This window comes from Pithys albifrons, chromosome 3, assembly GCF_047495875.1.
Source record: "Pithys albifrons albifrons isolate INPA30051 chromosome 3, PitAlb_v1, whole genome shotgun sequence".
In the NCBI taxonomy this organism is placed as follows: domain Eukaryota; kingdom Metazoa; phylum Chordata; class Aves; order Passeriformes; family Thamnophilidae; genus Pithys; species Pithys albifrons.
The window spans coordinates 28,247,200-28,259,623 of NC_092460.1; the positions used below are offsets into that span (position 1 = coordinate 28,247,200).

Sequence of the window (12,424 nt, forward strand, 5' to 3'; positions counted from 1 at the left end):
GTTCACTTGGGCAACCTTGACTGGTATAGAATCATATAGTAAGTAAGGCTGGAAGAGACCTTTAAGGTCCTCAAGTCCAATCATCAAAGGGAGAATATAGGGAAGTTCTGAAGAAATCTCAGTTCTCCCCTTAAATAAGAAATACTCAGTGAACATAGAAAAAGAAACACAAAGAATTAGAGAAAATTATAACAAAAACATCCACTATATTTATTGGCCAAGTAGTCTCCTGTTACAGCAAAATACTTGCCTTTGTGTTCCACTGTAACATTTCTTAAACCTCTGAGTAAGATCCACTTTTATTATTCTCTTGTCATTTGAGAAAAGGGGAACTATCTTTGAAAGAGAATGGCAGTAAATTTAGAGCAATAAAGGATAGCATTACTCATGGAATGCCTAAGGTTTCTGGTAGATCTCATTGTTATGTAATAGTCCTATCCCATGCCTGGAATAGGATGGTTAGCTATTTTAATGATCATTAGTAACAGCTGAAATGAAGTTTTTAGGATATACCCATCTCATGCTTCAGATCATAAGCAAGTAGACAGGAATTAATGCACCCCAGTGTTCTTAGCTTTGTGACTTTGTGTGCCATATGTGCCATTCCTGACAGTTCCAGAGAGCTTGAGCACATGGGTGTCTATCAGTGTTCCACCTTAGATCAGAATTGCACTTTGAAACAAATTTTCTTGATTATCCTCACTTCTGATGGTTCACATGTGGAACAGTCTTGCAACAAATGAAATAAATTACTTTTAGGTTAAACTTAATAGAAAGTTAGTCAGTCCACAGGACCAGACTACAGCTAGACCAAACTAAATTATTTGAAAATCCTTGTGTACAGTGTTCTCAGTACCAACAGAGCCTGTGCTACCATTGTTGCACATTACTTACTAGTGTAGGTACAGATTATATGGATTTGTCTAAGCTTTAGTTTTCTCCTGATCTTCCTCCCAGGGGTGATCTCACAGATTTACTGCTGAAGTCCTATATGGTGAAATCAATATCAGGGGAGGGAGCCTGAAAAGTGCATTGTAACCAAACAGTCTATTTCTGTCTTTCTGTTTTTGTTTTGTTTTGAAACTGGAGACTGTAATAGATGGATTGACAGATCTCTTAAGGCAAAGTACCATTGAGCCCAGTATTCAACAATGGCTTAATATGAAAAAGAGTTAGATGGGAAGGGTGTTCAGTGATGCAACCTCAAAACAGTCTCCTGGCCTCTCAAAATTTCTGTCTCATGAATTTCCAGAAATGGTGCCTTTTTAGTTATATCATAGCCTATGATGACTTTCTTTCCTGGGATCTTGCCTAGTTGAACCTTGAGTTCCTGTAAAGCTATAGCTTTTACAACATCCTTTAGCAATTAATTCTTGAACTTACTTACATGTTATGAGAAGAACTTCATTTTGGTTGTTTCAAACCTGTCACATTGTTTTTTTCCTTAATGTTCCATAGCTGTTGCATTGGAAGAGATGGTAAATAAGTCCTCCCAAGTTATGGTCTCTACATAATGCATGGTATTTTCCTTTCTTTCTCTTGAAGATATGGAAAAATGTAGTTTTTTAGCTGTTAGTTTTTTTTACCTGGAATCATTAGAGAAAGGATAATTTTTTTATCTTTTTGTAATTTGACATAAGGATGTTATGGCCATGTGGCCCAGCATGCATCTCATAACTGTTGTGTGCAGTAATAGAAGCTTAAGGATGAAAGCAAAGGAGTCTTTTCTTCATATACTTCCAGTTAGCAGTGACTTAGGGATGTTCTGAGACTGAGAATGCATCTTAGACCATCATGCTAAGCAAACACTGTATTTCTTTAACCTCTTGTAGTGTCCAAAGCAGTGTGTCCTCTATACACATGTGGTGTATTTCTGCAGTACCTCTCAGTTACTGGTCTCTTTAAAATTTTGATGGAGAACTTGTTTTCCTGCATGTAAAGGTAGGACTAAAATTTCTAGTAATTGAAAGGCAATTCCTCTTCTTTATTATTTTAGAAGAGATCACTATCCAAGTGCTTCTGTTGTAGTCTGTATTACAGTTGTAATAATACCTGACTCTTCTATAATGTTGCATTAGGATATCTCTAAGAGCACTAAAAAGAGAATAAATATTGTAGGAAAAGACTTGCAAATTATTGTTAGTAGCCCTAACACTAGTGTGCAAATAGTCTTTAAAGGTAGATACTTTTGGGAATATAACCAGAACATACCAGAATTAGTAATGTATGTGTTCTGTTTGTGTACATGGATGTCTATGTTGATTTGGATTTTCAATCTGTCTAAATAGTCTAGACCAACCATCAACATGAGCGAGTTTTGTTGGAATTCAGGTGCTCTTTTCCTACAAGGACATTTCTTCTGCTATGCACAACTGTTTATTTCTAAAGGAGTAGCTCACAACAGTAGATTTCACGCATGGTAGAGGAATTTGTTGCTGAAGAATCAGGGCTAATCATGTATTGTTAGGCTGATGTCCTCACAAATCTGAAATTCATTTTCTGTCTCAAAACTTTTAATTTGGTGCAGAAGACCTCCAGGAAACAGATAACTGAAATGTATTTTTTCTTCTCATCGAGAGAAGTAGACAGACAAATGATTTCTAGTAAAATATGTGAGGTTTCAGAGTTTTAGTCTGATAGTCCCCATCAAATCTTATTGTGACAGTACATTGTTTATTTTATCAGTTCCTTTATTTGTAAAGCTCTTTCAAGTAAATGCCATGTTACCTGAAGCACACATCCTTAGGAAGAATTAGTGCACATTTGTAAAGCAATTTTAGGAAGGATAGTGGTGTTTTATTGCTACTTATCATTAATATGTTTTTATTGCTGTATCATTGTCTCTAATTACTCCCTAAAAGCTAAATTGCTTACTAAATAAATGAAAAAATGGTCCATCCAGAACCACACAAGATGCTTAGACCGTATGTTTAAAATACACAACTGATGGGCTATGGAATTAATGTACTGAATTTAGTTTTTTATTAGTGGAGGTTTTGGGAGAGAAGAGTTTTTCTGCTGGTTGTTGCAAAGCAGAACAAAACAAAACAATTCATGCCCATCAGGGACTGAAATCTTTTTTAATGCAGTTTGAGACAAGAAAGCATGAGATTTGTGGGAAACAATATGAAGCACCAGTGTAAGTGAATAAGAATAGAGTGTTTTGTCCAATGTCAGACCTCTGTACCAACACCTGGATCACGGTCACTGTCACTCTGTTCTTGTGTCCACACCAAATGGCAGATGAGATGTGCCCAGCCAGAAGCAGCTGACCAGCTTGTTCTTGTTAAGCGATTTGACTGCACATGGTTACTAAACCTGAATATGCCACATCACCATCATTATGAAGAATTTAGTCGTTGAATTTCTCTGAATGTAACTTCTGATGCTTTAGGGGCATGATTAGAAAAACAAACAAACAAACAAACAAAACAACCCCCAAAAAATCTAGACAGAGGTGACACCAACCTTTTTAGGAGTCAGCCTTGGTGATATGGCCCATATGGCAAGCTGGATTGCACATGTGATGGAGGCACCTGTAGAAGAGGCTGCTAAGTGTACTTCTGCATGGTGGGCAGGCAGGTAGAGCCGCCTCCTCTTGAGAGTATCCATAGGGTTGTCTACCTTACAGAGACACATTGTAGCTCAGTCTCTCACTTAAGACAAATGCATCTCTGAATGTTTTTTGGTTGTCTACTTAATTCTCCTGCTTTGTGTGCTTTACCTTGTCATTGCACTGAGCACTGACTGGCTCATTTTTCCTGCAGGATAAGAAGGACCTTAATTACAGAAGCAGTATAGGTGTTACTAAATCAGATTATAACTTTTTTTGCGTTGGGTCTTGGGCGTTGTCCAGCATGTAGGAGATTTAGGCATTACTCAGCTTGTCACAAAGAAAGTTAGCTCACAAATTCATCACTTGGTAGAGAGATTGAATTAGAAAATTCAGGGTGGTGATGGGCTACTTATTGTGATAGAGAGAGGCTTGATGGAAGCCCATGAACAAAGGATCCAGACAACTGCAAGTCTGAAATCTAAGCAGTGAAGTTGACTATGACAAACTGCTTAATGAAATTCTGGACTTTTCATCTCTCCTGCCATCAACCCAAATCAGTTTTCTTCTCTGACTAATATAAGCTTTAACTCAACTCGAAATTTCAGATTGTATATCTTACCATTTTTTGCCTGTGTTAGATATAAAAAGGATTTATATGACCCAATGGTCTTTTCCAGCCTTAGCATTTAAAGCAAAATGACATTTTACTCTATGGAATTAAGCTCTTCTGTAGGAGAATAAAATCTCATATTTGGTGGTAATGGTGGGCATTTTCTTCTTAGAACTATAAAGAAACATTTTCTTTTATCTGTTTGATCTGAATCAGGCTGTCTTGGTTTTTTTGGAACTTGCTGGAAAGGTTTTAATCTCAGTCAGCTCAATAAAACTATTACTTAATTTCTCTACCATCACATTCCTAGATAGACATTGTAGTTGATTCCATAGTAAAAAAAAAGGAAATTCAGATTCTTATTTATATTTACATCAAACAAGACTGCAATGTTCAACAGCAAATCTAAAACTGTCCAGGTCTGTAAAAATCCATTTAAATAGGCGCTGCTTTTCTGTCTTCTTCCATTGTTTTTAACTACAAAAAATAAGCCTAAAATTTTGCAGACATGCTATTAAGTGTGTACAAAAATACCCTAATTGAAGAACCTTCTCTGTGAATCCTGTCATTGTTTTATTCTCCAGAAATCTGCTTAGTGTCTAAGAGCTTTGTGGCTGAACCAATGGATCTGACTTCAGTGAACTCGTTCAGCCTAGCACAGTCATGGGGCAAGAGTTAAAGGTGTGTGTGATGTTGCAGTGAGAAGGAATTTAATATTTTTTTTTCCTGATTATTCCAGGGCTTCCAGCAGAAATTCTCCTTCCATAGTAAAGAGATTGTGGCCATCAGTTGTTCCTGGTGCAAGCTGGCAGTAAGTGAATGTTCTGGGACACTATGATCTGTGTTGAAGTAAGAGTGATTGTGGGGTTTTTTGTTTCTTTGCTTGCTTTTGTTGTTGAGGGGTTTGATTTTGTTTGCTTTGTTGGTTTTGGTGTTTCTGTTTGTTTGGGTTGGGATTTTTTGTGGGTTGTTTGCTTGTTTCTTTCTAAGAAGGAATGATTTTGGAAGATAATATTTAGTTACGTGTTCCTAAATCTCCATGGTTTGAATGACTTGAAAACGGTGGACTTGGGAATATTGCTCCAGTTTTTGTACCATCACCCTCTTCTTCCTTCCCATGCTTCCCCTTTGTTTTTCTTGGCCTCCTTACTGACTCTGCTCTTTCCCTTCTTCCAGTTTCATAATAAAGTCACCTGTTTCATGCTACATCACATTGAGGAGCCATGTTCCCTGGGGGCTCATGCTGCTGTCATTGTGCCTCCCACCTGGATCATTAAGGTGAAGAAACCTCAGGTAACTGCATGCTGATGTCTGTTTCTGAAGCTGTATGGCTGTGCAGGGCCAACCTGGCTTTGCTGCTCAGTCCTCCTTCACAAAGGCATGCTTGTTCAACCCTGTCTCTCTCCCTGAAACCCAGCATACCTCCATGGTGATTATGAACCTGTATCCTCCTGCCCCTCCATCCAGTCCTTCAGTGGATTTCCTTGTTTGGGATGATGAACAATAAACATGACTTACTCTGAGCTAATGTAGCTCAAATTTGTTCCTGGAACTGAGTTCAGCAAGCATACTGCAAGAAATCCCCTGGGTGGTAGGCAGTCAAGCATGTTGCATTAAATAGAGCTGAGCAAATAACAGGGAAAAACTGTTCACAAACATTCCCTTGAACCACAGTAAGAATTGGCTGTGGCTGGACTGGCACCCCTCTGAATTTGCCACTAATGGACCTGTAAAGAATCATCTCTTACATCAGTGCTTGCTCAATGTCAGCACATTGCTCATTTAGTTGAAGGTAACAAGCATTAGACTTGAAAGGTTTTGTGATGCATGTGATAGGTGCAGGAGAGGATAATTCATTGGTGAACACAATTGATACAGAGGATGTATCCAAAAGAGAGCTAACAAAAAAATTTAAAAGGAGGTTTGCATCAAGTAAGAACTGTTTCTTTGAATGTCTGTTTTCATGCTAAGTTGAAATGATAGAAACAAACACTGAACATATCAGGGAGTCAGAAATGCTGGTTAAATTTTTATTTCAGAATAATAGTTTTTATTTCAGTCCATCTTTAGGAAATGACCTGGGCTTTTTGACTCTGTTTCTTGGTGGTCAACAAGAAGCCCAGAAGGCTGTAGGCAAGGCACTAAGACAAAACTAGTCCTATGAAACTGGAAAAAGGCCTAAGGCCTAAGCTGTGAGCTACTCAGTCTTTAGTTCCAGTCTAGGAATATGATCAGCAGATTTGGGCACGAGTAAGATTTCTAACAAGCTGGTTATTGAAGACAATGGGCAGAGGGAAGGCGAAATATATGTACTGAGTCATCAAAAAGTTGACCAGAGAGGTTGCTATTTCTCCTTTAGGTCAAGAGACAGTGTAGGCAAAACCCCTAGCCACCTCCACTCAGAGAAAAAAGGGGTTTTTTTTTGCATTTGTAGCTTTTACCCACACTCTTCTTTCTCTGTTTGTTTTACTCAGCTCTTCTCCAGAGAAAACTTTTTCTTTCTCACTTGTTGAGGAATGTTTAAGTTCTTGGGAAAGTCTTAAAATCCTTGTCTAATTTTCAGAACCATACTCAAGAGATGTATCTATGTCTGACCTTACTAATAGAAGCTTTTCCTCAATATTTTTTAATCTTTATTGCATTTAATTTTAGTATAAAAAACCCGCCCAAAACAAAACCTGACACTTGTAATTTTTTTTTTTGATTTGGCTTTTGGCCAAAACAGATTGCCTTCCTTATATTTGTAGAGAATTGACTTTCTTGTCCATTATTTTATCAGGCAAGTTCAAATTAAAAAATAAATCTGATCTAACTAATTAAAATTTATGGGGAAATATCTTTAAAATAAAGTTTTAAAATGTTAAACTAAAAGAAAATATCTGTTAGCTTTGTGTGCCCGAGTTGTGAGTGGAGAGAAAGTACTTCAATCCATTATTCCCCCTCAACTGCATCTTGGGTCCTTGAAATTCATGGTCAGTAGCATGCAAAAACCTTATCTTGAGTAGCTGAAGCATTAGATAGATCAAAACTATATTTAACACAGACAATGAGTTTATTTCCATGGAACTTCATAATAACACCCATTGCAGTTACAGGGAGTGCATCCTTATTGCTTTAGAAAATACTGATGAATCTTTTGGATATGTTTTCAACTTTTTGGCAGAAGTCTTGCTTTTTCATTTATTATTTTCTTAGGAAATATTTTTCTTCTCCTGCAGTTTCTGGCCATCTCTACTTCTATGTATTATGACCCTCTTCACCCTATAGGAATGTTTGGTAAACACTGTGAAGTATTCAATCCACAGAATATAAACACAACATTCACAAATTTTTGTAAATTCACATAATAAATGAATGTGTAACCAACAATCTGTTTTTCACATATTCCACAGTTGGAATAAATTTGGCTAGAAGCTTTTTTTCTTATAAATTATTTCCTCAGCTCTAATTAACTACTTACATTGGTCACAGACAACTCCTGAACTGAATTCCCTACTCATTTAAAATTGATTTTAGTGGTACCTGCATCCTGTTTGTTTGTTATTTCCTTTAAGCAAATGAGTTGGCTTTTTGTGACAAAACCTTGCCCTGTTTTATAATTTTTATTTTTTTTCTTCTTATTGCCTCAAAATAGTTTTCCATGCTTATTTTGTATCATGTGGGTCACCACCTTTCAAATATTGGTCTTGCATAAAGACCACACTCCCCATCTCATTACCAGCAATGTTGTGGTAGTGAAACATCGTGTGTAATTGGCTAAGGACAAATTTCTGCTGACAACCTACGTTCTAAATGGGGAGCTTTTGCTTCTTGCAAGTAATTGATTGCAAGATGAAGAATATTCAGAATGGTTCAAATAGCTTTGGAATTGGTGGTAGCTCTGTATGTAATGACCCACTTACATGAATGGAAAACTCCCAGTACCTATTCCATGTTATCCATAATGTGAGCCACTTCTGTAACTTTTTTCTGATTTCCAGTGTTTCTGTACTGTTAGAAGTGATTTGATGCCAGCTCTGTTTTCCTGGGATTCAAATCAATTCCATCTCCTAGTTTGTGAAGCAGGTCACTCTTCCTGACTGGTGGTATTTTATTATATGTGAGGTTTAGCAGCCAAAGTGGTATTAGCTCTAGCACTGGATTTACTACATGCTTGTGGGAGAAAAGTAGATAATAAGGAGGATTTGGCTGATGTATTTACCAATTCAGTCTGCCTTTTGTTTGGGAAGATAAAAACAGTAACTAAAATTCCAAGGCTATCCTGTTCAAGGTGAGTAAACATGGTGTTTTCTTCTCCTCCTTTGAGGACCTTGAAAAAGTTCTAGTGAATGATTATCTCTGGATTTGTTTCTTTATTTCCTCAATTGCTGAGTGCAGCTGGCTTGTCTGATGGTGGTTTGTGAACAGCTAGAACATGGTCAAGATTGACCTTCCCAGACACTGTTCATTATTTAAATAATGTGAAGGTCAGTGTGCTAAAAGCTTTTGGAAATGAAGGCCGAAATGTTGTAAAGGAAAAGGTTGAAAGATTTAATTGGATTTGTCTGAGATAGCCCACGGCCTTCGTACAATCCAACACCATGCAAGAAGGACTTCACTTCTGTTCCTCTAGCTAAGTTTGCTGAGAACTGTCATGGCCGTTCAATAATATGAAAAATCTCTTTTGAAGATGGACAAACTGACATCCACAAAGGAGAGGTTTCCTCTCTAGAGGCAAGTTAGTATTTACTTATGGTCCCCATTTAAAGGTATGCTTTACTATCAGGTAGCTTGTTGAATAACATTGTACATGTAGAAACTACTCATTACCTTGTTTTGTGAACAAGGTAGTATGTATCCATATCTTCACTTCAGTGTGCAAAGACTGCTGATACTCTTGGCTGTTACTCTTCTGCATGTTTGCAAAAAGAACCTGCATATGTTTAAGCAGCTTTTTTGCCTTTCATCTGCTATGGACATGCCGTTGCAATTACTGTACCAAAGTTTTCAGTTCTGTTAACACTATTGGTGTAGGCATGTTAAAAAAAAAAACAAACACAGAAAACCAAAACCAAAGAGGTGAAATAACATTGTTGTGATGTAGGATATTTAGTACCTTTTTGAGGATGGAAATGAAAATGTTTATAATCAAAATGGAGGCTTAGAGTAAAACTGTTTCTTTAATATAGGTGTGTGCCTTTTCCAACCCCACTCATGGGCGAGAAAAGAAATACATTTTAGTGGGATTTAATGACAGCTACGTTTAAACATTCTTTAAGTTATTCTTTTAAAATTAGTAAGAGTCTTACTGAACTGTCTTTGCCTTTTCTGGAAAAACTTCACTAGATTTGGGTCACCTTTTGGTGATAGAACAAGTACAGTCCTTCTTCTAGAGGTACAGTACTTGCCTAGTGTTTTACCTAACTTAAGTTATAGACTCATTTGTTAGTAGAATTCACTGCACTTAACCAACGTGATAAGCATTTTGAGTTTTGCACCTGGACAGACTGATGCACAGGGAAAAGGCTTGATATGTGTGTGAGTTTTCAGCAGACTGCTAGCAAGACTATGAATTGTCCTGTGTTTCACCTAAACCCTTCATCAGAGAATGGCTGAGGAACTATGTTAAGGCCCCCATGGGAGGCAGCTTTGAATGTAATGACTCCATAACTTTCTAGTGATGAAAGACTATGCAGATGGGATTGCTGATGCACTTGTGTAGTCAGTGCAGTCTTTGTGGTTTACCATGCTTTCAAAATCACTTTGCATCAGAGCAGGGAAAAGTACAAGCACCTCTTTAGGTTGTTTCTCAAAATATGGTCTAAAAGGGTAGATGTTCTGAAATTGCTCTGCAGACCTGTCTTGTCTACAGTATTTTCAGTAACCAGTAAAGAATGACTATATTCTGGTCCACAAGTAATGCTGAGAGATTATAAAAAGCTTGAGACCTTGGGGTCTACAGCAGACTTCTCTTGGTCTCAGTGATTAAGGACAGTGCCTTTAGATATTTGAGTTAGACAGTTGTTATTTTTCTTCTAAGAGATGTGGAAGCATTAACTTCTGTATCTGATGTGTCATACTGAAGTCTTGAAATTCTGAAAGTGGTATTAAACAAAACCTAGTAGCTATTCCTACTGATGTTGCAAGCAGGATTAAGAACAGATCACTGTTTACAGCTTTGATGATCTCTTCTTGTTGACTTTCATTGGTGGTACACTTTTGGTCAAGGTCAGGACACCAGGACAGAAATGAACTTTCAGATGACTGAGTGAATTTTGCTTCCTTTCTTGAAGCCAGGAAAAAAAAAAAGAAAAGAAAAAAAGAAGAACTTTCTTCTAATTCCCTTTATTACTTTATTTCTTGGTGATGGCTATGCTAGAAGTTGAAAATCATATGGAAATGGTTAGAGTGTCCTGCAGGTATGACTTCAATGACTGAATTAAAATAATAAAAAAACATAATAAAATTTCTCTTTTTGGACCATTCTTATCACACCACAACACCTTTTCTCTCAGTATCACTGTGCGGACTATTGCCAGCCTAGAAAACAGCCTTGAGATAATTTTTATTTTAATGGGTTCTGCTAAAATACAGGCAGTTGTATGTTTTTTTCCACATAGTTAAGTGATACTGTTATTTAAAACCAAAACAAGCAACTACCCTACAAACACCTCCTTAACTCAAATCCTTAAAAATTAACATTTCAGTTGGTTCCTTAGCAGACACATGTTTCTTGATAAGCGGAAAGTGACTCTACAGTGCCAGTATCATACACCATGGTGGCCTATGTTATGTTGAGTCATAATGGTTGCCAGAGCTAAAGCTTGTTGTTTTCTTTCCTAATTAAAAAAAAAAGAAAAGAAAAGAAAAAAGAAAAAACATGAAAAATATCTCATTTATCATGTTTTTTATTACATCTTTATGCAGGTGGTCTCCATACCAGGAGACGAGCCTGATTGGGCAGGAGACTGGAGCCCCGAAGGGGAAACGGGCGTCTCCTACCCCTATTGGGAGGGTTGGCAGGTACAACATGTGGTGTTATGTGAGTCTATGGGAGCATCTGATCTTTTTTTCCCCCTCACAGCGTGGGAAAGTTTCCAGCTCCAAAGCACCAGTCTGGTCTCCGTGTGTGGCTTTCTCCATAAACGGTGGTGTCGAAGTGTAAAGCATGCAGCGCATGTAATTTAAATCTCAAGCATGTGCCAGATACTCTTATCATCCTCCAAGTGGACATGCATGGAAGAGCTTCGTAAAGGGGCTCTCTCTGGGCCTGTCTTCTAAATTTTGTTTTGCTTTTCATGTATTCTTTTTTCTTTTGATGTAGAATTCCTTAAAGACTTCAACACGGCGAAAGAAGAGAACATCTTTTAAAAGAAAAGCCAGCAAAAGAGGAAATGAAGTAGGTATTCAAGTGCTTTGGAAATCAGGCTCCTTTTGTTTAAATGTCTAACAGAGACTCTCAAGTTTGTAGGATTTTTGTCTTTTTTGTTTTATTGCATTGTTTCATATTTTTTTTCCCCTGGAAAATTCCATGCGAACGAGTTTGTTGTTAGAAGAGATAAAACTTGTATGAGAAGTTCTATTTTCTGAGCTGAATTTTTTCAAGAATCAAAGTACCAGACTCCAGAAGGACCAGCACCTGAAACAGTCTTCCCTGGGGATTTAAGAGTCTCAGCTCACAGCCTTGTTTTCCACTAGGCAGAACAGGGGTGTGAAACTGAGGTTGTGAAATCCACGGTGAGTGCACTGATGCAAGGCTCTGGTCCAGTCAGAGGATGTCTCCTTCAGGGGATCTCGTATTGGAAATATTCTGTTTGTGTGAAAATTGAAATTCAACCACAGAGGAAGAGTGATAACAGATTATTGATCTGATGGTTTGATTAACAATGTATCTTATAGAAGACCTTGCTTCCAGACCCTTCTTAGTGGATGGTTTTTTGGGCAAACAGCCTCATGGGAGAAGTGGACGGAGACTCACCCCTGCATACCCAGGGCTCTCTGGTTCAAAGCCTTGCTTGAGTGGTGGGGGAACTTCAGACCAGGAACTGGAATCTGTGTCTACCAGGACAGTGCCCTCATTACTGGGCTTTCTGGTGTCCTGCAGGTGTAGGGAGGAGGGAGGCAAATAGTTTCTCATTGACATGTAATGTTTGGTTTGTGGCATTTGTTCAAAGGTGGAAAGGCAACAAGCTCAAGAATTCAAGAACAGATTATCTGCAAATAAGTGCTGATACAACATGTTAGATGGAATTAATAGCATAAGTAGCTTGTCTCATTCT

At 37.7% G+C, this 12,424-nt stretch overlaps 1 protein-coding gene across 4 annotated transcripts in view; it reads left to right on the top strand.

Moving 5' to 3' along the window:
* Positions 1-12,424, top strand: part of DGKI (diacylglycerol kinase iota) — a 207,017-nt gene that overhangs the window by 92,408 nt on the left and 102,185 nt on the right. For 2 of the 4 annotated variants that reach the window (XM_071551159.1, XM_071551162.1), the window contains exons 7-10: positions 4,906-4,977; positions 5,343-5,459; positions 11,073-11,168; positions 11,470-11,544. In XM_071551159.1, coding sequence (XP_071407260.1) covers positions 4,906-4,977; positions 5,343-5,459; positions 11,073-11,168; positions 11,470-11,544 — 360 coding nt within the window. The remainder of the gene's footprint in view (positions 1-4,905; positions 4,978-5,342; positions 5,460-11,072; positions 11,169-11,469; positions 11,545-12,424) is intronic. The other 2 variants (XM_071551160.1, XM_071551161.1) reach the window with 2 other exon arrangements.